At 51.3% G+C, this 25,060-nt stretch overlaps 1 protein-coding gene across 7 annotated transcripts in view; it reads left to right on the plus strand.

Moving 5' to 3' along the window:
• The window catches only part of SYT6 (synaptotagmin 6), a 66,066-nt gene that overhangs the window by 32,126 nt on the left and 8,880 nt on the right, over nt 1-25,060 (plus strand). For all 7 annotated transcript variants that reach the window (XR_011565736.1, XR_011565737.1, XM_070785878.1 and 4 more), the window contains one exon: nt 20,257-20,377. Coding sequence is in view for 5 of the 7 variants with exons in the window: in XM_070785878.1 (XP_070641979.1) it covers nt 20,257-20,377 (121 nt within the window). In the remaining 2 variants the exon portion in view is untranslated. The remainder of the gene's footprint in view (nt 1-20,256; nt 20,378-25,060) is intronic.

The following is a 25,060-nucleotide window of genomic DNA, read 5'->3' on the forward strand; positions in this document are numbered from 1 at the left end:
ATAACCGCCATTAACATTTTGATGAAATCCAAAATCTTCCTATTACTTAGAAAAATCACACGAATGCGATGAGGGGCAGGAACGCTGTGGAGGCTGAGAGAGGGTTGATGCATTGTCTGGTTTAGGCCTGGAAGTTTCCCAGATGAAGATTCTGGAAGAATGCTGGCCTGAAGGGAAGGATGTGGTGTGGAGAACAGAAGGAGGAGACAGTTATGTGAGCAGGGACGAGGAGTAGAGGGTGAGGACAGACTCAGGAATCTGGTGCCCCTTCCACACCTCCAGACCTGCCTTCTCACTGTGGCCCATGGCTACTCCTCATCTTTATCAGTGAGTCCGGGAGCTCCCTGGTGCGGAGTGGTTTCCTCCTCCTAGCTGGTGAGACTGGAACATCCTGGAAGACCCTCAGAGGGAGACTGACAACCTCACAGTGAACACTTGACCTTCTGGGGACTGGGGGTGGCCCTGGCGATATCATTCGGTCAGCTGGCTTCCTAGTGACCAGAGACCCGGGGACAGCCTCCAGGTAAGGGCACAGCTCTAACCCCACCACGGCAGCCTGGGGCCCCTCTGAGAAACCCATCCGCAGCTCTGAGTGTCTTTTCAACACGCAGGACTGGGTCCCAGCCAGCCAGGGCCCCTCACCAGCCTCCGGGTCAGGTGCCCCGGGGGCCGGGATCCCATCTTGTTACCATATTAAGAACAATATTACCAATAAGTCCGCCTGGCCCTGACATAGCACGATTGAATTTACAGAACCTTTTTGCACACATTGTCTCATTCAGTCCTCAGCAAGTTTTTGTAGGGACATTATCCTAATTCTGCCGATAAAGAAAATCAAGCTGAGACAGACTAATTGTCTAAAGGTCGCACAACGAGTACTATAAACTTTCCTTTATTTGTGTCTGTCCTTTTGTATTGCTCTAAAAGGATTTAGCTAGCTCACAAGACATATGACATGATTCAAATTAAACTTAAGATATCATTCAAATGTGGCAAAAAAAAAAAGAAAGAAAGTCAAATGGAGTCCTAGGAGGCCACTACCCAGCACCCATGCCCCACCATCCGAACGCTGCCCGGAGCCAACTCACACCGGGCCTGAAGCATTCTAGAAGCTACATGAGAAAGGAAGCCTGGTCACAGAGTTCTGTGTCTGTGAAATAAATATAAACCAGATGCTTGAGGAAAACAGAGCTACCCCTGCTCCTAGAACAGAAGAGAATAATGAACAACATCACAGGGACAGTTCAGAGCATGGTCTCCAAATTCAAAAATGTTATGAATACCTCTGGGCTTAAGTTTCTTCATCTGTAAAGTGGGGGTAACCATAAGACCTAGTTCATGAATTTGTGGGGCACTAAATGAGGTTCTTTTTAAAAGATTTATAAAAACAAGTAATTAAGAAAACAGATGTAACGTACTGTCACGCACTGCTTAACCAGGGTTCCAGAAGCATTAGAGGAAACCAGAACACTGGGTAATGAGTGGAACTGTATGATTCCTGAGGACAATCTTTTGGCAAACCAGCAGGGTTTGGCACAGTGGATGAGAAGGGGGGCCCTGGGGTCTGGCTGTGTGGGTTTGAACCACATTTCTCTTTAGCAAAGTGAGCTGGTTAATATCTTTGTGAGTATCTCTCTGCTTGCTTCGTCATCAGTAAAATGTGGGTAAGACTAACCTCTGATCTATATGCCCAGAGTTCTTAGCCAAATACCCAGCACGCAGCTAGTGCTTGATGAATGTGAGCTCTGAGTGGTATCTTGAAGGCTCTTTGTCATCATCCTTACTGTGGTAGAGGTCTGCAGTCTCTGAAATCCAGGGTTCTCGACTTTCCACTGCCACCATTCAGTCTTGTTTATTTGTACATCCCTGTAGTCCTTAGGGCTTCCCAGGTGGCTCAGTGGTAAAGAATCCACCTGCTAATGCAGGAGACCCGGGTTTGATTCCTGGGTCTGGAAGATCCCCTGGAGTAGGAAATGGCAATCCACTCCAGTATTCTTGATTGAAAAATTCCATGGATAGAGGAGCTTGGCGGGCTACAGTCCGTAGTGCTGCGGAGTCAAACATGACTGAGTATGCAATAAGTGTACATGCTGTAGCTCTTAACCATGGCCTTCATCCTGCAGGTGCTTATTTATCCATGTGCAATGAAATTGGAAAGTGAGAGACAGGGGCATTGAAGAACTCCAGCTGGCACCAGCTGGCCACCCAGCCTTTCAAAGCCTCCATTTTCTGACCTGTAAAGTGAGAAGGGATCTTTATAACATCCAAGGCCCCTTGAGCTCTTATATTGATTAAATCACAGAGAGGTCTTTACTCTCAAACTGATAATTGCAGTAGTTGCAGGAGGTGCTTGGCTAGGAATTCCATAAGAGACCCAGTTCCCACCCTAATCTCTAAGAAAGGGGTGGGCTAGAACCAAGTCATGGGTGCTCTGCAGAGCCATGGGGCACGTGGATGGCAGTGAACGGAGGTCCCAGAATCAGTGATTTCCCATGGCCTGGCCTGGAGGGCAGGGGCCTGGGCTCGCCTGGGCATGTCCTACCACTTCGAGGAAAAGTGGCCTCTCTGACACAGACAGGAGATGGAGCTGTCTGGTAGGAGGGGGAAGCCAATGAGGGTGGGGTGGGAGGAGGAGGTGAGAGGATGGCTCTGCTCTGTGGGAAGCAGGGAAAGTTGGGCAGTGACTTGGATAAGGAGCCTGAGAGTTGGGGTGGCGGAGGGGGAGTGTGTCCAGGGAGCAGCAGGCCCCCTTGTCAGCAGTAGCAGCCACATCAGGAGAAGCAAGAACCCTGGAGATGCCCGGCCTGGGGATGCCCTGAGGCTTGGCGGAGTATGGCCTTGCCTTGATGCCAGGCTGGCCTCTTCCTGAGTCTGGGGGCTGTTTAGGCTCATTCAGTGCCGAGAGGCAGTCCCTCTGGGAGAGGGAAGGAAGGACTTGAAAGAACTTCCCCTGTGGAGCTCAGGCCCCGCCAGTGGTAGCTCCAGAATGGGGGTAGGCAAGAGCCCCGGCTCCATGATCCCCTCCTCCCCACCCCCGGGGCTGCCTCCCCGCCTGAGCCTTGCTCTTTGTTTCTGCCACTGGGTACTCAGTGCCTGGAAAAGAGGAAATAACCATTAGTGTCACCTGCTCACCAGTGGGAGACATTAGCTTCTCTGGCAGAGCATGTGGCCTGTAATTTTTGGAGGAGTTACAATAATGGAGCTAATTTGGTGTTTCATCATTATGTTCCTGGGTGAGCAGCGGGGGAGGGGAGGCCCGGGGCCTCACCATCACCTCCCAGCACAGGGCTCTGTGCTTCCTTGGGTATCTTTAGGGGTCCTGGAGCCAGGCTCCCTCCTCCCTTGCCCTCCTTTCCCACCAGTAGCTTCTCCTTCCAGAGGTGGATTGTCAGAATGCAGCTTGGAGACCACCGAGGCAAACCCCAGCCAGACGCAAGTCTACAGCAGGACAGAGCAGGAAGGGGGCTGAGAGTTGGAGGAGGTGTATGAAGAGCCTGGGGCTTCCCTGGTGGCTCGGATGGTAAAGAATCCGCCTGCAATGCAGGAGACCCTGGGTTCAATCCCTGGGTCAGGAAGATCTCCTGGAGAAGGGCGTGGCAGCCCACTCCAGGATGCATTCTTGCCTGGAGAATCCCATGGACAGAGGAGCCTGGCAGGCTACAGTCCATAGGGTCATGCAGAGTCTGACACGACTGAAGCAACTGAGCAAGCAGCCACGTGTAAAGAGTCTGCTCTGCACTAGACACCATCCAGGGGGTTTAAGTGCACACATCTGTTCATCTGCATGGTTAAGCCCATTTTATAGACGAGAAGGTGAGGTCATCTGGTATGATGCTTTCATTTTACAGCTGAGAAAACTGCAGCTCAGGGAGGCCCAGTAACAATATGTAGGCTATCAAAGCTGGCATTTGAACCTAGGCCTCTTGGCTCCAAGTTCAGTGTTTGTTGTTCAGTTGCTCAGTTGTATCCAACTCTTTGTGACCACATGGACTGTGCCATGCCAGGCTTCCCTGTCCTTCACTATCTCCTGAAGCTTGCTCAAACTCCTGTCTATTGAGTCAGTGATGCCATCCAACCATCTTATCCTCTGTTGCCCTCTTCTCCTCCTGCCCTGTCTTTTGCAGTATTGGGGTCTTTTCCAATGAGTCAGTGCTTCGCATCACCCCTAAGTTTATCCTGTTGCTGGGGACACCTGAGCTGGAGCCTAGAGTCTAAGAAGTCACCCACAGATGCCCTTTAATAAGTGCCCCACTTATTAAAGATGCTGCTGGGTGGGGAAACCCTGGGATAGGAGGAAAAAAGAGGCAGCCTGCCAGCCAGCACAGCTTCTCATGGGCCTTGAAGCCAGGAGCTGTGGCCTTTGAAATCCAAACTAGAAGATGTCCCTGTTCCCACCCTCCACCCAGGGATGCACCCAAGGCAACTGCCCCTCCTCCTCTTGTTGACTCAGACATCCACGGAGCGCACCTGGCCCCTAAGCCCACCAGGTGCGGGGCCATTGCCTGCCCCAGTATGGCAGGAGAATGAGAGATTTACAACCCTTGTGAGCTTACTGCACGTAAATCTTGATTTTTTTCTACTAGCAGCTGGCAAAGTCTTCCTTGTGGTTTCCTTATGTGCCTCCAGATCAGGGGCTTAGAGCAACTGCCGCATAGGAAACCACCTCTGATGCTCATTGTCAGAAAGGGTTAAGCAAGTTCAATGACATCCACAGTTATGCAGCTGGAACGCAGTAGAGCAGGGATTTGAACCCTGCCCCAAACCCCATGAATCCTCCACGGGGTTGTTGGTACTCATTCCCTGGTACCAGAATTTCCCTGCCCTCTAGTTGGATGAAGAGCCAAGATCTCAACTCAATCAAGAGTTCTTTGTTGATGACTGTTGTGGGTCTAGAAGAAGGCCGCTGAAATACCTGGACACTTTAGAAGGCCAAGGACCCTGGATTTCTCAGTATTAGAGAGGGATGGCCGTCAAAACCGACACTGTCTTCAAGACTTTGAAGGCATAATGGCTGTGTTACGATGAAATAGCAAGCGTGGACTGGGAGGGGAGGGCGTAAGTGACCTGGGAGGCACTGGGTTGGACATCAGGGAGAGTTTTGAGTTCCAGGAGGATGCAACACTGGAAAAGGTGGTAGTGAGATTTTTTTTTTTTTTTTAAGAGACCACAGTTCTTGAATTTAATGTGGTCCTGCTTGGGAGCTAGGACTGGATGAGTTGACCAACCACTCATGGTCTCTTGCTGCCTAGTGACATGTGATTGGGGCTGTCTTGCTCCGATCCACAAAAACCACACACCAAAGGAGTGAATCCACTTGCAGCTCTCCTAGGAGGTCCACAAGGACTGCAGACTGTCCCCTTGCCCCACCTCAAGACCTAAAGAAGCAAGAAGACAAAAATGAAGAAAATAACTCTCTGCAGGAGACAGAGGGAAACTTTATATGCCTGAAACATCTTCGTGAAGGGTTTCCTCCTCCCAGACATGGTGTCTGCACCCCAGGGAAGCTCAGTGGGGAAGATCATGCAGAGACAGCCCAGGGTTCTTCCATGCTGGCCCAGCTTCCTCCTCACCCATCTTCTTGCACAAGACAGTGTCCACTGGAGCAACTTAGCACTGGGTGAGATGATCACACACAGGTGTATTTCATGAGGAACAGCTGACTGAGGCCAAGATGTGGGCATTGGCTGGTTGAAGTGAACAGGAGATGGAGCCCTACATATCGTACTTGTTCCCCTTCAAGAGGAAGCAGACAGGGGCAGGCAGAGGGAAGCCACAACTTTAAATCTCAGGGGCTTCCTCTTTAGTGCTTCTTGCTTTTGGAACACCAAGAAATGTCGCTTTCAAAACCCACACGGGTCCTTAGCTCACCTGAGCCTCATTAACCAGGGGCCAAAGGTTACTGTGGATTTGTGGCACGGAGCACAATTCCGGAGGAGGCTGGGTGGCACAGAGGAGAAGAGCAAGGCCTCAGAGTCAGCAGTTGGGAGTCCACATCCAGACTTGGTGGATCACTCTGAGACCCTAGGCAATTACTTAACCTCTGTGATCCTCAGTATGGCAATAATCATGGATCCTCCCAGGAATGCCATGTGAACATAATGAATGAAGTCCAGTGTGTTGCATGGTCTCTACACACAAGCTTTGGCTGCGTGTCTCTCAGTCCCCTTCTCTCTTGACTTTGGCTTTGATCACCAAAATAAGTAGATGACGTGGAAGAAACGTCAGAATCCTGATCAGAGTATGTGTGCTCAGTTGCTTCTTCTAACTCCACGTGGCAAAAGTTCTCAGCCCCTGAGACCTTCCCTGAGTGCGTGCTAAGTCACTTCAGTTGTGTCTGACTCTTTACGACCCTACGGACTGGAGCCTGCCAGGCTCTTCTATCCATGAGATTCTTCAGGAAGAGACTTCGCTAGAGCACTTGTTAAAACGCAGAGTGCTGGGCCCCGCACCTGTTGAGGGTGGGCCCAATAATTCGCATTTCTGGCAAGCTCTAAGTGCTGCTGCTGGTGATAGTCAGGGAACCACATTTGGAGAACTACCACAATAAGGAATATTTACAAAATGGTGTCATGCATTTTTCAAGCACTATCCAGTTTTCTTAAACCATCTAAATTTGGGTGAGGCACCTTCTTACTAAAATTCAGCTAAGCAGTGTGCCTGAGGTACAAAGGGAAAAGGTGGAAGGCAAGAGTGAGCAAGCCATCTAGGGGAATTGACATGGCTTTGATCCATTGCAACCTTGTTTGCACCTATGAAAGGAGAAGAGGCCCTTCTGTGATGCTAACTTTTGCTCGGCAGCACTGATACTGAATCACTTTGCTCGTGGTCACAGAGCCTCTACTAAGGGTCTTGTCCAGGGCAGCCTCGGAATCTCTTGTTTGCGTTATGTTGCAAACCAAGGATACATAAGAGTCTCTGGGGAAGCCTGTCAATCCTTCACTCATGCAGGCCCCAGCCTCAGAGATCCTGATTCCACAGACCTGGGCTACAACTCAGGAGTCAAGTTCCCACCTCCCAAGGGAATCCAGAACAGGAGCGCTCCAGACCACTTCCTGGGCAGTACCTTGTGAGGCACCACCCTGAGCTATTAGCCACGTCTTGTTAGCCACAGAGACAAGGCTGGACAGACCTGAGGCTGAGGTTAAGCAGGGACCCACACCCGTCCTTTTCATCACCTTCTAACTAGGTGTACCCCACAAAGCCAAGCTGCTCATTAATTCAACAAATATTGGTGCATGCATGCATGCTAAGTCGCTTCAGTCGTGGCTGACTCTTTGTGACCCTATGGACCGTAGCCCACCAGGCTCTTCTGTCTGTGGGATACTCCAGGCAAGAATACTGGAATGGGTTGCCAGGCCCTCCTCCAGGGGATCTTCCCAAGCCAGGTATCAAACCCACGTCTCTTACATCTACCTGCATTGGCAGGTGGGTCCTTTCCCACTAGCGCCACCTGGGAAGCCCCCGAATGTTGGTGAGCCTGTGTTATAGCCCAGGCACTGTGCTCAGGCCTGGGAATACAATGGTGAGTAAACTACTGGATGGCAGTGAGAACAGGTTAAGCAAGGCACCAAGGGGGCAGGATTCAAGGAGGCATTCATGCTGGAGGCACTTATGAGTGAAGCTGAGTGAGGGCCTCCACCAACTTTGCTTTGTACCCTGGGCCCTTGGTTTGCTCAGCCCTGTCCTTTGGGAACACGCAGTCTAGAGCAGGAGGTGTGGCTTTGGAGGAAGTGCCCGAACAATGAGAGGACACCTGCTATGTGTGAAGAGTTGGGGTAAGGATGATCAAGCAGAGGGGACACAATGTGCAGGGTGAGGGTGGGGCACATTTGAAGGGCTGACAGCACCTGAGAGGCTAACGCAAGGTGGTGAGGCCTGGGCAAGTGGAGGGAGGGATGGGCCCTGATCGAGTAGGGCCCCGCAGGTCTTGGTAAGGGCTTTGGCTTTCATTCTACCACAGGAGGAAGTCACTGAAGGGTTTTAAATAGAGGAGTGACATGGTCCATCTTACAGTTTTGGAAGCCCTTTCTGCCTGCTGTGTGGAAGGTGGAGCAGGAAAGCAAAGGGAAGCAAGGGACCCGTTGGGAGGTGTGGCATGGGCGGGTGAAAGGTGATGTTGTCCTCTCTGTGGCACTGGAGGTAGAGACAGGTGGGTAGACTCGAGATCAGATTTGAAGATAGAGTTAACAGGACTCAGTGATGAGAACTGACAGGGTTTCGTGATGAACTGAATGCAGAGGAGAGAGGAAGGCAGGCATCAACTAGGAGAAACTGGGTGGATGGAGGGGCCGTTTCCCGAGTTGAAGAAAACAAGAGGAACATGTAAGCAGAAGCTCGGAGTTCTCCCCGAGAATCCCAAGTTTGAGTTTCTCAAGTTTCTGTGAGATGTCCAGGTTGGGATGTCGTGTTGAAACATATGAGTGTGGAGTCTAGAGGCAGACTGTGAAAGCACCATAAATTCGGGGGTCATGAGCATGGCGGTGGGTGTTGACATTATGGGTGAGTGAGGAGAAAATGACTGTTTAGAATCCACTGCTTAGAGGCAGGGACGGGAGGATGGTCCAGCAGAAATTGGAAGGAATAGCTGCAGAGGTGGGAGAATAACTGAAAGAAGAGAATGCTTCCAGAACAGCCTAGGCAACTCCACGCAAGACTGCAAAAAGGGTCTTCAGAGAGTAGCCTCATTGCGGCAAGGCCCAGAGGTCAAAGTGTCTGGAACAGGAGACAGGTAAAAACCTAAACCTTCAGGTCACCAAAGAGACGGAGAAGCTAGAGCCCCATCACTCATGGTTCAAGCTGGAGCCCTTGTCTGGAACCCCTGGCCGTTGGCATCCCCAGGACACCTGTTTGCAGAAGCATTTCTCCGTTGCTCCAGGAGACCATCCCGCCGGGACCAAGGCATCTGTCTTCCCTCCTCTGAGAGCCCTGCTGGTGCAGCCCTGCCCAGGCAAAGAGCAGCTAACTCACTGCTGAGCCACCCGCCCCCTCTGGGAGAAACTGACAGCTGTTTGACAGCCACGCAGCAGGACCATTTGAGGCAAGAAATGAAGACAGATGCTCATCATTAAGTTCATTTATGTGCCATTTACTCCTCTCTGTCATTAGTGAAGATGCCTGTGGATGGACCAGAGCGGAGGTGAGGTCCTTGGCCCTGGCCTCTCCAGACAGGCCCGAGTGGTGCAGACTCTCCAGCTTGACCAGGCATGGCCTCCATCTCTTCTGGAACTTCCCCAAACTCTGCTCTCCTCAAACTCCTTCTGCCCCCTCATAGCCCCTCTCCCTCTCCGCCCACCTTTTAAAAAGTCATTAGGAAGAGATCTGTACCTCCCAGTGTGATTCTGACTCATGGATATTTGCCCAAAAGTAATGGTGCATGCCAAACGCTAAACCTCTTTTCAAGGGCAGGTTCCTGAAGGAGAGGCTGTGGAAAAGTTTCCTAAATAAAACCAGCTGTTTCCCTGAAGATGCTCAGATAGAGAAGCACTTGCCACCCACTGATGTGCTGTCGTGTCTGGAGGTGTCCCTGGGACCGAGCCCACCTCGAGGATCTCACCCACTTCCTCTCTCCCCTGCCCGCCCTCTGAGCCTGAGGGTCTCTCTCTTCTCCATCAGCGGGTCCCAGGCTCTCTGTGTCCACAGCATGGGCTGCAGCCAGAGCGTATGGAGTTCGTTTAAGGCGCCTCCATTTTGCTAGATCATTTATTCATAATGCTGCAAAGCCCTTGGGGCAGAGAGCACTTGAGAGAAAAAGCAGGCATGGAAGTCAGAACAAACAGAAGCGGCCCCGGCTCCCAGCAGGGAGCCCGAGCAACACAACAGACACAGCCCGCCCTTCCACCCGGGCCACCCCCAGCCTGTGGCGTTCTCCTCAGCCCTGCAAGCCCAGGCCCCCAGAGGAGCAGGGAACAGCCCACGTCAGCCAGCCTGGTGCTCACAGCAGGATCCCCCCTTGTGGCACCCCAGGAGAAGCACCCACCCTCTCGGCTCCTCTCCGCCAGCAGAGAGTTGATCCAGCCTTGGGGGATGTATGGGGTGGATGGAATATTGGTTTCTGCCCTCCTCCACTGCAGCCCACTCATCTAGTGGGTCCCAGATCCTGCTGATTGAGTCTCAGATGTGCCTTGCCTTGCTTCAAGGCCTTTGTAACTCCTGTCCCCAGGCCATGAGAGACACCCCAAGCCTGACCAGAGGAGTGAGGAGAAGGGACCCAAGAGGAGAGATCAGGACAGCTGGACTGGCAAGACGAGTGTTGTCTAGGACAGTCAGGAAGAAGGAGAGGTTATTTCAGGCAGTGGAATGAGCAGGGCCAAGGTGTGAAGGTACAGAAGAACCTGGGGTTTGGGAGGGGGAGCTGTAGAGAGACAGGATGTTGCAGTAGCCAAAACGGTGGGCTCTCGAACCTGGCTGCCTGGGGTCACATCCCAGCTCTGCCATGGAGTAGCTGTGTGCTGGGGTGGAGGAACAGCCTTGAGGTACGTCAGGGTCCCCGTGAAGAAAATGCAGATAATCATAGCATCTATCTCATGAGGCTTCTGTGAAATTTATATGACTCGGCATGTATGAGCACTTAGGACAGAATGGCCCATAATAGGGCACCTGGACTGGAATGATTGGCAAAAAAGGCAAGGGCCAAATCACGAAGAAGCCTGAGTGCACTGGATGCTGAGGGTGAGTGATTTTCACCCTGATTCCTAGACGCTCCAAGGAAGTAGGCTGAGGGGTTGAAGGTAGGAATTCTGGGTGGTGGTGGTGGTGGCGTAGTCGTGTCTGACTCTTGGTGACTGTTAACTCTGGGTGTTGTTGTTCAGATGTTAAGTCTTGCCCCACTCTGCGACCCCATGAACTGCAGCATGCCAGGCTTACCTGTCCTCCACTATCTCCCAGAGTTTGCTCAAACTCGTGTCCATCGAGTCAGTGATTTCATCCAACCGTCTCATCCTCGACACAGAGAGATCACAGCAAACTGTAGAACAAAACAAACTGGAAAATTCTTAAAGAGATGGGAACACCAGACCACCTGACCTGCCTCCTGAGAAGTCTGTATGCAGGTCAAGAAGCAACAGTTAGAACTGGACATGGAACAACAGACTGGTTCCAAATCGAGAAAGGAGTTTGTCAAGGCTGTATATCATCACCCTGCTTAAACTTACATGCAGAGTACATCATGCTAAATGCCGGGCTGGATGAAGCACAAGTTGGAATCAAGGTTGCCGGGAGAAATACCAATAACTTCACCCTTATGACACCATCCTTATGGCAGAAAGTGAAGAGGAACTAAAGAGCCTCTTGATGAAAGTAAAAGAGAGTGAAAAAGTTGGCTTAAAACTCAACATTCAGAAAACTAAGATCATGGCATCCGATTTGCCATCACTTCATGGCAAATAGATGGGAAAACAATGGAAACAGTGACAGACTTTATTTTTTTGGCTTCAAAATCACTGCAGATGGTGACTGCAGCCAGGAAATTAACAGACGCTTGCTCCATGGAAGAAAAACTATGACCAACCTAGACAGTATATTAAAAAGCAGAGACATTACTTTGCCACAAAAGTCTGTCTAGTCTAAGCTATGGTTTTTCCAGTAGTCATGTATGGATAGAGTTGCTATAAAGAAAGCTGAGTGCTGAAAAATTGATGCTTTTGAACTGTGGTGTTGGAGAAGACTCTTGAGAATCCCTTGGACTGCAAGGAGATCGAGCCAGTCAATCCTAAAGGAAACCAGTCCTGAATGTTGATTGGAAGGACTGATGCTGAAGCTGAAGCTCTAATACTTTGGCCACCTGATGCAAAGAATTGACTCACTGGAAAAGACCGTGATGCTGGGAAAGATTGAAGGCAGGAGAAGGAGACAACAGAGGATGAGATGGTTGGATGGCATCACCGACTCGATGGACATGAGTTTGAGTAAGCTCCGGGAGTTGGTGATAGACAGGGAAGCCTGGCATGCTGCAGTCCATGGGGTCACAAAGAGTCGAACACAACTGAGCAACTGAACTGAATTGGTCTCATTCTGTATTGTCCCCTTCTCCTCCTGCCCTCAATCTTTCCTAGCATCAGGATCTTTTCCAATGAGTCGGCTCCATATCAGGTGGTCAAAATATTGGAGCTTCACATTGGTCCTTCCAACGAATATTGAGGGTTGCCTCATTTCTAAGCCACTTTTCATCCATTGTGTATATTTCATTTGAAGAAGAGTTTTCCAGCTACAAAACTAGTTTGGAATGGGGGGCCACTGAACGATTTGGAGCAGGAGAACCCTCTGATTACAGCGAGGAGGATAGATCCGAGGGGTTGGGGGCTATGCTTATGCTTAGTCACTCAGTCGTGTCTGACATTTTGCAACCCTGTGGACTGTAGCCTGCCAGGCTCCTCTGTCCATGGGGCTTCTCCAGGCAAGAATACTGGAGTGGGTTGCTATTTCCTCCTCCAGGGGAACTTCCCAACCCAGGGATCGAACCCAGGTCTCCCTCATTGCAGGCGGAGTCTTTACCATGTGAGCCACCAGGGGATTGGAGTAGGGAGTCAGAAAACTGGGAAGTCCTGGTATGGGTTAGAGCTAAGGTAGTGTGGAGGGGAGGGGAGGAGCAGGCCTCAGAGTCTGCGGACTCTTACAGGGCAGAAAAGCCTGGCTGGGAAACTGAGTATGGAGACCACAGGAGGGCTAGGAAGCTGGGATCCTATCGACTTCTCTTCCCCGTGCATGTGCGCTAAGTCACTTTAGTCATGTCCGACTCTTTGTGACCGTATGGACTGTAGCCCGCCAGGCTCCACTGTCCATGAGATTTCCCAGCCAGAGGACTAGAGTGGGTTTCCAGTTCTTTCTCCAAGGGATCTTCACAACCCGGGGATCCACTCTTCCTCAGCCACCCATTTTCCCTGCAATTCTGCTGAAGTCCTGCTTTCCACAGAGGAGAAAATCCAAACACCCCTCAGGGCCTCAGAGACCTGGCCCTGCCTCCCTTCCCCACTGCTCCCCTCCCCGCATGCTGCTCCCCTGGCATCACTTGCTATCCCCTTGGGGCAGTCCACCTCCCGCCTCTCTCAGGTCTGACTGGCCTCCTGACCGCTCTGTCTAAACAGCCTCCACCCTGCCCCCGACTCTTTACTCTCTGCCCCTGCCCACGTTCCCTCAGCACCCTACAATACTCTCTTGCTTACTTGAGTTTTGTCTCCCTCCCCCAGAACAGAAGCTCCTGGAGGGCTGGGACTCTGTCTCATTACTACTGTCTCCCTGTATTTGGAAACATTTTGTAGGCAGTAGCGAATGAATGACACAGGTGAAGATGGTCTCTGGTGTGGGTGTCTAGGCGGAAGGTGATGCTGTGGACTGAGAGGAATATAGGGATGGAAGAGCAGGTGTAGAGAGGTCTCGGTCACCCGCTGGTGTGGGCCCTGAGGCAGACACGCCAGCCTGGTCTGGGCTGCTCTCAGCCTGCCCTGTGGTCCACACTGCCCTCGAGCCTCGCTGGACCTCCAGGCCTCTGCTCTGTGTCTTTATGCACCCAATGACACCTGCCTGGGCACTGCTTGCTTGTTTCTTCTCCTGTAAGCTCTTTTCACTCACCTTGCTAGATCCTACCGAGTAGCACCCTCTCTGGGAAGCCTACCCTAAAATTCCTGGCAGAGCTTCTTTCCTCCTCTAGGGCCCACATCTTGTCCACAGCTCTCTTACAGCACTAATCGAGCCAGACGCTGCTGCTTACCTGTGTGCCTTTCTCTCTCCGGCCTTATCCCAAGCCCGGGAGCTCTCGATAATGGTAGTTGTGATAGTCTTAACAAATTATAATAGCGGCTAATGCTTTCCGAGTGCTTACTGTGTGCCAGGCACTATGCTAAGCACTTGGCACAAATTACCTCATTTAATCTTTATTTATCAACCTTAGGAAGTAGGTACTGTTATTAGCCCCATTTCACAGATTAGAAAACCAAGACTAGAAAAGGATTAAAGTAAGTTACACTCCTCATAAATGGAGCTGGACCCTGGACCCAGAGTTGCCTGACCTCAAGTCCACAGGCTCAACCATTCTTTCATCAGCCAGTATTTCCTGAGCTCTTACTGTGAATTGGGCCCTGGGCTAGATATGGGGGATTGATGAGTAAAACCAGTCCATATCCCTGCTCCCACAGAGCCCCCCATCTAATGAGAACACTGCATTCATCATAAAATCCCCACAGTCAAATAGAAGCTATGGTTGTGGCGTGGGCTCTGAAGAGGTCTGGGGGGCTGTGGGGGTGGATACCAGTCCCGGCATCCAGCCTCCACATGTGACTCATCTCTACCCCCAGTTCCAAGCCCCAGGTCTACATAGAGGGATTGCTCACTGGCTCTTTCTTTACCTGTTGAAGCCAAATTGGCTTCCACCCCATCTCGCTTCCAGCCCCCCAGCCTCAGGGTAACAGCACTTCCTGCCCAGTGCTTCAAAGATCTTTTTATTCTCTTGTGACTTTTCTGAAAGTGTAGCAGATACTTCTCTGCTGATGCTGAGCGATTCAGACAAGCCACTTAATGATTAAGAGACTAGAAGTGTTCTCTAAGAGATGGGGAAACATCGTTCTTGCTTCGCTCAGCCTGGATTCCCCAGACGGACGCAGAGGCATTGACGCCACTCATTGCCTATTTAAGAGGAAGAAGCCCAGCCCTGGAGAAGAACAAAACAGGTGGGGGGCAGTGGGAACTGAAGGAATGAGAGCATATGAAATTCAAAACAAAGTTCCTGGATACCTTGAGGTGGGTAAACAGACAGATAGCAGTTAAGCATCCTTGAAAGTGTGAAAGTGCTAATCTCTCAGCCGTGTCCGACTCTTTGCAACCAACCCCATGGACTGTAGCCCACCAGGCTCCTCTGTCCATGGAATTCTCCAGGAAAGAATACTGGAGTGGATTGCCATTCCCTTCTCCAGGTATCTTCCCTACCCAGGGATCGAACCCCAGTCTTCTGATTGCAGGCAGATTCTTTACCCTCTGAGCCACCAGGGAAACCCTTAGGCATCCTTGGACCATCTTAATTGGTGATGGCTGATGATGAATTTTTCCAGTTTGAATGCTTGGTTTTTATGGCTGGCAGGGACCTTAAGGCTACAGCATCTGGGGTGATGCTCTCATTTTATAGACCAAAGCCCAGAGATGTGAAATGACAAGCCTGAGTACTTAGTGGTGGAGGGACTAAATAAAGTCCCTCCCTTTCCTGGGCAGTCCACAGGTAGGAAATTTTTTTTTTTTTTCTATACTTAGGGCTGTGTGAGTGCATCAAGGAGAGAAAAAGTGCTTTAATGAGCTGTTGCAGATGGACTCCTGGGGAACCAGCAAGGGCAATGCGGCGCAGTGGATGGGCCTTCACAAATCTTACTGCCCAGACGTCTGGGCGCAGCAGCCAGGGGAGATGCTACTAGGATGCACAATGATGTAGGTGGACAGGCTTCATGCAATTAAGGACAGGATTCTCCAAGCGCCAATATCCTGGATGCAGGCCTGCCCCTCTCCAAGCAATAGCCAAGACTTTCACCAGCTGCTGCTGGGCTCAGACCCACCCTATCAGCCCCTTGGGTCAGCAGTCCAGAGGCCTAAGTTGGAGTCTGCTGCTTTCTGGACAGCAGTGACCTCTTCTGCACCAGGAAGCTCATTGCCAGTCAGGGGCCCTATGGTGGCCTCTCTTGACAGAAGGTGAAGATGAAAGGAATAATGTGCTGGCTGTTCTGCAGCCCCTGGTCACCCCTGGTTATATTAAAGCCAAAGCCACAAACATCCTCAGTGAGGATAAAAGGCTGGCAAGTGTGCAGGATCTGGGGCTGAAACCTCCTGAGAAAGCAGGTGGTGCTGAGATGACTCGGCAAGGCTGCCCATGGGGCCAAGCTGGGCCTGGCTTTCCAGAGAGGGAGATGCCTCCAGGAGATGCTGACTTTCTGACTGCTTAGCCCCATCTATGTACTCAAAAGTAAACTATTTATTTTCCTTTATCAAGTAACCTGGTCCTCTGCTGTTTACAAGGGCTTCCCAGGTGGCTCTAGTGGTAAAGAACCCCCCTGCCAATGCAAGAGACATAAGAGATGTTCGATCCCTGGGTAGAGGAGATCCCCTGGAGAAGGGCATGGCAACCCACTCCAGTATTCATGCCTGGAGAATCCCCATGGACAGAGGAGCCTGGCAGGCTACAGTCCATGGAGTCACAAGAGTCGGACATGACTGAAGCGACTGATCACACACTGCTGTCTACATATGCAGGGGAATGAATATTTGCCTTAACCCACTGAGCCAAGAGTAGCTGTTCTGCCATCAGGCCCAATCACCCCCAGCAGAAGGTCCAAGATCAGACTTTGGGCCACTTGGCCCCAGTTTCCTCTCTGCCCCCAAGTCATAGTGGACTCTTGACCCACTCCTTTTGCCTCTTGGGGCCCAGTGATGGAGGGTGGAGCTCACTGTTGGGTGCAGGAACCAGGAGGGGGGTGGGGAGTTCTAAATCTGGCTGCGGACTCAGCACCTTGTGTGCCCCCAGGGGCGGCTCTACCGAGGAAGGAGGGCCCTGCTGACTCTGTGCTGTCCCTGGGGGGAGCCATCTCTGAGGGCGGCCTACAGAGCCCCAGGGGATTCCGCTCACCCTGAGGGCTCTCCCACAGCCCCAGGCAAGTCTCCCAAGCTCACAAACAAACTAGCTTAGACTCCTGCGAAAAGACTGCCTTTGAAGGCTTCACTCTGCATCTGTCAGGTGGCTGAGTGGGAAAAGGTGACAGCAGCCTTGTGCTCACTCCTTTCACAGGTAAGAGTCACACATGACTGAGCGACTAAGCACATGCTCACAGGGACCCTGGGAACTTCTAGATTGCTTACCAGGGCCCTAACCTGATGGAAACGTTGATATGGAGAACCATTCCTTTCAAGGGTTCTTCTGCCTAAAGTGTAACCATCTGTGTAGCTCCTCTTGGGCTCTCAAGCATCTCTGAAGCACAGTACGGGTAAAGTGAAGGCCCTGCCCCAAAGGGGCCTCTAGTCCCTGGATGCTATAGGAGGGCTTGGCTGTAGCAAAGCAGGGACTCGTGCACCCCTGTGAGCACCTCAGGGGCAGAAAGTGTAGCAGGTATGTGGGGAGACGTGCTTAGTAAGGGCTGCACCCTGGGCAAGGGTCCCTGTGAGGGGCATGGCCCTGGGCCCTCCAAGATGCATGGGATTATCATCCAAACAAAGACAAGAGGAGGAAGCATGTTGGCCAAAAGAACCAAAGATACACCGGCCAGTTGGAGCAGAGGGTTGGCAAGGAGGGATACAGAAAAATAATCAGGGGAGGTGGTAGGACGGGACTAATCGTTAAGCGCCCGGAATGTAAGCTAGGAGGATGGGTCTTGATTCTGGAAGCTGCGCAGGGGGCGCTACCGAGAGCATTTGGGCAGCAGCCCTGGCCTATAAAAGTCTGGCCCCAGAGCACTCATTTGACTTCAGCAAGTCGCTTAACTTCACCAGTCATTTCCTCCTGCATGCGGTGGGGGTACTAAGATCACCCATCCCACAGGGGCTGTGGTGAGACTCACGGAGGCAATTTAGCAAAGGACTTGGCACATGGTACGCATGCAATAACCTTGGTTCTTCTTGCTGTTATTGAGGCTGGATGGGTTTCTTGAACACTGGGCAGGATTGCACCTTGGAGGGCTATAAGGAAATCAAGGGAGTTGGGGGCGTCCTTGTAGCTCGGTGCCTCCTCTAGAGATGGAACATTCAGCCAGGTGCACTGCTGACCTGACCCCTGCTGCCTGAGGGGACAGTCACGCTCCCCTGTGCCACTTGCCGTGGGCCACTTCCTGTTTCTCTCTCCCTGGACTAGGGGGCTCCGGAGGGAGACAGGACATGCACCTGAGCGAGATGGAGATCCTGGCTCCTTCTTTCCTCCCTCCCTCCCTCCTCCTTTTCCCTCTCCCTCCCTCCCTCCCTCCTCATTTTCCCTCTCCCTCCCTCCCTCCCTCCTCCTTTTCCCTCTCCCTCCCTCCCTCCTCCTTTTCCCTCTCCCTCCCTCCCTCCCTCCTCCTTTTCCCTCTCCCTCCCTCCCTCCTCCTTTTCCCTCTCCCTCCCTCCTTTCCTTCCTCTGCACCAGGTCTTGGTTCGGCCATTTGGGATCTTTAGTGGCAGCATGTGGGATCTAGTTTCCCAACCAGGGATCAAACCCAGGTCCCCTGCATTGGGAGCACAGAGTCTTAGCCACTGGACCACCAAGGAAATCCTCTTGGCGCCTTCTTTTACACCCCTCTAGGCTGCATGCCTGTTGAGGGGGACAGCACACTCTCCACCAAACATGGAGCCTTTAACAGGATCTCAGTAAATCCAAGTGGAAAGAACAAGTGAAGTGCAGTCTAAGGTCTGGAGGAGCCCGGGTTACCTTGAGATGTTCCCTAGGTGGGCTGCTATCCTGAGGGTCAGAGTCCAGCTGTGCCTCACACCAGCTGCACAAGCCTGGTCAGGACATTACACCTGAGTTTAACCACTGAGTTCTTGTCTGTGAGATGGAGGGAATAATGACAATACCCACTGCCTTGCACAGTCACTGTGAGCCTCAAAGGTGGAAATGCCCATCACAGAAGAGCTTCACAGGGCACAGTTCATGGGTTTTGGTCTGGGCTCCATGTACTAGGGTCTGTGGGGGAGTGCAGAGGAGGGGGGAGCTCTCTCTACAGTGTGTCCAGCTCTGCCCCAGCCAGACACCACCCTTCCACCTCTCACCCCTGCCCACAATACCCCCACCCGCTTCTTGTCCAGGAGCTGTTACTCCTGGGATTTGATTTGGGAGTGGGTTGAAAAAGGACAAATCTTGGGCTAGGGAAAGGGTGGGTATAGTGCCACCTAGAGGAGAGCATTGGGACCACATACGCTGGAAGGGGTGGGGGAATTATTCTGCAGGAGGGGCCAAGTGTCAGGAGTCTTTAGGAGTCTCCAGTAGAGGGTGGTTCTTTGAGTGAAGAAGAGACAAAAACCTTGGTGCGATCCTTGACTGCTCTCTTTCTCTGAAGTCACCTCCTCCAGGAGGCCTCCCCAGCCAGCCTGAAATCAGAGCCACCCCAAACCTTGACCTCTTCCTCTTCCACCCTGGATCTGGGGGCTTTAAAGGAGGAAACATCTCTACGTCCTGGAGCCCCACATCAGCCTCAGAGCCTGGGAGATTTTGCAGTGATAGCACTCTCCTCTGTCAGCTGGGGAACAGGAAGAGGAGGCAGTCCAGCAGAGTGCTGTTTAATTCAACAGTCAGACATGCTTACTGTCTTTGAAGTTTTCCTATTCCCTGTTGCTCAGAAACTTCCCGGGATCCCTGGTCATGATGCTTCTGGGGTCAGAAGAGGCAGGAGGGTATATGCTCCAGGCTGGGTTCATAGCTGAAGCATGACCACACATAAGGACAGAGTGGATCCAAGACCTGGCACGAACATGGAATGGCAAGTGTGTATCTTCTTGGTCAGTGCCATGTCCTGAGCAGGTCCTGATTCCTTGTGCTTCCACGCGCAAGCCTGGAAGTTGGAGTGCTAGGTGTGTTTCAGGAGAGGCAAGGAAGCTGCCAGAGCTTCCCAGGTGGCGCTAGCAGTAAAGAACCTGCCTGCCAGTGCAGGAGACTCAAGAGAGGAGGGTTCATTCCCTGGGTCGGGAAGATCCCCTGCAGGAGGGCATGGCAACCCACCCCAGTATTCTTGCCTGGAGCATTCCATGGACAGAGGAGCCTGGAGGGCTATAGTCCGTGGGGTCACAAAGAGCCAGACACAACTGAAGCGACACAACTGAAGCACACAAAGAAGCTTCCAAGGCAGAGGGCCTTGTGAAGATTGACTGAGCTGAGAGCTAGAATCAGATATGCTGGGAGAGGGGACCCCTGCTGGCCAGAGTGGGTCTTGTACAGGATAGTATCGGGACCACAGGCCAGCAAGATGGGGAGTCAAGGGCTCACGTGACCAAGAAAAGTAAACTGGAAAATAGGGTTGGGCCCCCAAGGGCTTGGTGGCTTGAGGGGCTGCAGCCAAAGGGCACAGGTAGGGCAGGTGAGGTCAAAGCAGGAGGGAGAAGACCAGGACCAGAGTCTGATCAGAGCTGAGAAGGAAAGTTGAAGAGGACAGTGTCTGCTGAAGAGCCAATGTCGTTATCACTGCCTTTTATACCCAGTTACTCCCAGGACAGAGGCCAGACCATCCAGCCTTACAGCACTCTGCCTCAGAGAGCTTCTCCGGGGCTCCGGAGTGGCCCCGCGGCTGCACAGGAGCTGTGTGGCCCTCACCTGCCCTCCTGTCTGCTTCTTTGCAGGAAAGTGTGGATTTGGGCGAGATCATGTTCTCCCTCTGCTACCTGCCCACAGCAGGCAGGCTCACCCTCACCGTGATCAAATGCCGGAACCTCAAGGCAATGGACATCACAGGCTACTCAGGTACCTCTCCTACCCAGGTGCTTGCCATGTGGCCTCCCCATAGTCCCGACTTTAGGATGTGGAGAGATGTTGAGAGAGAAGGGGGAGGAATTGCCGGTATTCTTCGATTGGAGCACAGACCTGCGGGCATATGGCCTGGCTTTGAATACCAGTTCTGCCATTTCCTTGCTGTGTAATGTTTTGGTTTCATGATCTGAACAGAAAAAAAAAAAAAAGTACACAGGTTGCTTTAAGAATAAACAAGTTAATTCATGTAAATGCTTAGAAATGAGCCAGACACCTAATAAGCAGTCAGTTGTTGCTCAGTCGCTCAGTCGTGTCCAACTCTGCGACTGAGCAGTCAGGAGATATTAGCTATTACAATCATTCTTTCTCTTGGAGGATGGAGAGGATAAGAAGCAAATAAATGGGAGGAAAAAATAAGAAGGAAATATCTTTCTGGTTGGTGTGAGGCCTCAGGACTTCTAAGGGTTATGTCAAGTTTGAGTGTCTTAAGTGTTTGTTGATCCATGAAGCCCTGCAGCAGCCCTGTAGTGAGTCAGAGGAACAGAGTCACTGAAAAGCAAAGTGCATTTGTATTTGAGGTTTTCCTGCAGGGCTCTGGGCCTCTGTCTCAGGACCAGGAGAGCTGCTAGGTACCACAGGAGAGACAAGTGCTGTTCTAGCAACTGAGGAGACACTTGTTTGGAGGCAGCCTCAGAGCTTGCAGGCTGGACACAGTGTCAGAGGTTTGATCCTTTCCCATGATTATGCAAGTTTTCATTGTGCAGGGTTTTGGGTTGTAATATAACAGCAGAGTCTCAGGAACCTTCTGCCCCGAGTTGACTCAAATTAGCCCAAGAAGTGGAAGAGGGTGGAGCGTTCCAAGGAGCAGGCACGTAGAATAGCCTGGGCTGCACTCAGATGCAAATGCTTGGTTTGTTTCCCTAAAACTCCCTCCTAAGAGGCTCTTCTCCAGATTCTGATTACAAACATAAATCCACTCCAGAGGTGCCTCTGAACTTGGCTGGGAGTATGTGGAAGATTTTCCCTTTCATTCTTTATTTCCTTAGTATAATCACAGTTGCTGCAAAGAAGTGATGATCCAGATGAACACATCTGGGCCCAGACCCAACCTGGTGCAGTTAGAAGATGAGATATTAGGCTTTGGAAAATGAGGTTTCAGGGAACGGTGGTCAAGAAACGCTGAAGTCAGGTGTATTTGTGGTGGCTTTGAATGCCTGTGCTCCCAGAGCTCCCCCCTACTGCCGCCTCCACGTCTCTGTGCATAACTCACGCCTTCCAGGCTGAAAGCTGCCCCTGAAAGTGCCTGCCCTGATGTTTTTCCTTCCACAGAAGCTACCACCACACATCAGAACATGGTGGGGAGCTTGAAGAACCTTTTCCAGCATGTACAAGGCTTTTAGACATCAGCAAGCTGGCTTCCTCCAAAACTGCAACCGATTGTAGATTTCATTTTAATAACAAAATAAGTGTGTGCAGGGACAGAAATTCACCAAGGCCTCTCAAAACTGCTGAAGGAAATAGGATTTTGCTGCCCAAGTCCCACTCTGTCTTCTCTGGTGTAATTAAATTGATGTGCTAGAGAGAGAGTGCTTATGGCGAAGCCACCAAGATAATTGTGTGGGTTGTTGCACATCAGAGGGTTGGGGGTGAGAGATTTTTCTCATGCCAAGTTCCCACCTCTCTCTCACGATTGCCTCTCTTTTCTACCTGGGTTTGGAATTGGGTATTTTGTTTGTTTTCATTTGGAATCTGGTATTACATCTCAGCTTGATTCTGAAGATTCAGGGGTCCTCTTTTCGCTAGGAATTTCCATCTTGTTCACTGATGTAAGCAAGTGTCTGGGACAGTTCGTGAAACATCATAAGCATTAAATAAGTATGTATTGAATGATGAATGAATGGGTAACTTTGTCAAAGGGTGATGTACCTGGGACACTCACCCCAGGGGTCTCTCAAACTCGATCTCCTGTTTTGGAGGATAAGTTTGAGTTTGCCTTCAACCCAGATTGCTTTGCTGTTGGACTGAACTCAGGGGTGCATTTGCCTGTTCTTGATTTATATGACATTGACCTCTAAAACCAAGGATCTTTCTGTTCTCCTTGATCTAAACTAGTCATGAATCAATTCCCTAAGCCTATCCACTGGAACCATGACCATAAAAAACAGTACAGAATAATCATAAGGATCAGTATCCCCCAAAAGGATGGTGGGTTAGTACACCCACCCATCTCTGCCACATCTAGTCTGCACTACTTTGAATCTAGTGGTTACAAATGTAAACTTTGGAGTCAGACATAAATTAAAATCTTAGGCAAGTTTCTTAATCTCTCAAATCTCAAATTCTCTATCTGTCAAAGGGGGATAATTGTAAATGTTTTATAGGACTGACATTTTAAATGACATGATATACATAAATCTCTCAGCACAATGCCTGGCATATACTAAATGCCGAATTATGATGGCCCTCGTGACAAGGAGGCTGAAACACGCTGCTGGCCTTTGTGCCCCTCCCTTAGCTGCATCTTAGGCTACTGGAGAGGACAGGACCTCAAGGTCATTTGGAGTCAGCATTCCACTAGAAGCTCAAGCTTCTGCCCCAGCGCAAACCACCCAGGGAACAGCCCTATCTCTGTTTAGCCTCTTAGGCGATAGTGAGATTATGTGTTCCTTCAAGGGAAATACCCACGGAATTTTATAAATTAGATATGCCTCACAGGAGTGAATAGAGGTGGGGAAGGAAGCTGAGAATCTCCCAGTTAGTCATCAGGCATTTGCCTAGTGGCCCAGGGAACAGGATTCAATCTCTGGGTTGGGAAGATCCCCTGGAGAAGGAAATGGCAACCCGCTCCAGTATTCTTGCCTGGAGAATCCCATGGACAGAGGAGCCTGGTGGGCTACAGTCCATAGGGGTTGCAAGAGTAGGACACAACTGAAGTGACTTGGCAGCACCAGGGGCAGGTGGCTTTGTCAAACATTTCTAAGTCCAGCCACGTGGGCATTTGCTCTGCTGTGGGAGTGTGTGGACATAGGCATGGGAGGGGATGAGCAGTCTGTGGCAGCCTCAAGCCTGAAGACACTCTCCAAGACAACGTTCACACTTGAGCACAGAGGTTGCCATGTCAACAACAGGTCTTGGAAGTAACTTTCCCACTTGTCTGCTTGTACCTGAACACTGTCCAGGGCATATCCATAGAGAACAGAGCCTGAGGACACGAGAAAGCTGTCTCACGGCAGTTCTAGGAACCCCTCCTTCCTTTTTACTGAACATCCTCCTGAGAGAAACCTTGCCAATGGGTTGTCAGACACAGCAGGGTGGTTAAACACCTGGTGGTCTCCCCAGGTCCCCCATAAACCCAAGCACCCCCACGGCTAAGGCACAGCTGCTGTCGTCATGTTGGTTAGTCAGCGGCGCACCTGGGCGCCTATGGAACTGCCTTTAAGGCTTGAGTTTCTGATCAGGTGTCGAGGTTCTCTGTAGCTTCCCCAAAGCTGTGTACCTCTTCCACCACCTGAACAATTCCCCAGGGAGCGTAAGGTCCTCGTGGGTACTTGGGTGCCCAGGAGTTAGAGTTACATGCCTGTGAATGAGGAGCCAGGGAGCAGGCTGCTGGGCCTGCGCCTCCTGACAGAGCCGCATGAGCCCTGGCTTCTGGGCAAGAAGTTGTCTCAGCACATCAGTGTCTCAAAAGCTGTTATTACCTGTGAGTTGCCCTCCTGTGTCTTGAGCTGTGCAGCATAAATAACAATTATGATGGTGACCGAGACACCTGCATGGTGAGATACAATAGGTGTCGCTTCACTTGGATGAGTAGAAAATTTCAGGGTAGGAAGCTGACCATGAAATACCCATTCAGAAAACTAAAGAAGAGACAAGGATGGGAGGTGCATGGGAGGTCAGTAAAAAGACAGCTCTTTGAGGGCTGAAGAGATTTCAAGATCACACTGAGAAAGGAAATGGCAGCCGGCCACCCCGAGTCCCAGAAGGCGGAGGCACTCAGTCCCCCGGCCATGGCCCCCCCTCCTCCACTACCAAGAGTGGGCAGGAACCAGTTTCCAGGGGGGCCAGGAGCAGGGCCACTCCTCCCCTCCCTGATGCCGGGTAGAAATGAGCTTGAAGGAGCAATGAGACCCGTAAGCCTGTTGTCAGGTTGGGAGGACCCCACAAGCATCGTGACTGTCGCTGTTCATTTATTCTGTCTTGTGGCTACTCCTTGGGCATCATCAATTCTATTTTTACCCACTTTATCCTCTGGTTACTAATTCTGACAAGAACCCCTTAGAGAAAAGCCTGCAAGTAGGTAAAAGGAGGAGAGTGCCTTTGTTCAGCTTCAGCACCCTTTGGAGCCAGCCAGCCACCATGGAGCTGAGATTTAGGGTCGTGAACTGCGTACCCATGGGCAGGTTTCCTGTCTGATTTGGGGCCAGCTTCCCCATTAGCAAAAGTCCATTAAACACTCTCCTAGAAAGCCTGAGGTCGCTAAAGACTCTGTGTTTATGAAGCACAGAGTGTCCACAGAGACAGGTGTGCAACATAAATACGAGGTGGTTTAATTATTTTAACATCCCACTGATACCATCTGAGAACAACAGTAGGTCTGGGCTCCCAGATCCTCTGCCACACATGGTGCTCGAGGACATCTGCTTAACACGCTCCCTTCCCTTCCCGCTGCCCCCATGG

The sequence above is a fragment of the Bos indicus genome, chromosome 3, assembly GCF_029378745.1.
Source record: "Bos indicus isolate NIAB-ARS_2022 breed Sahiwal x Tharparkar chromosome 3, NIAB-ARS_B.indTharparkar_mat_pri_1.0, whole genome shotgun sequence".
Classification (NCBI taxonomy): Eukaryota; Metazoa; Chordata; class Mammalia; order Artiodactyla; family Bovidae; genus Bos; species Bos indicus.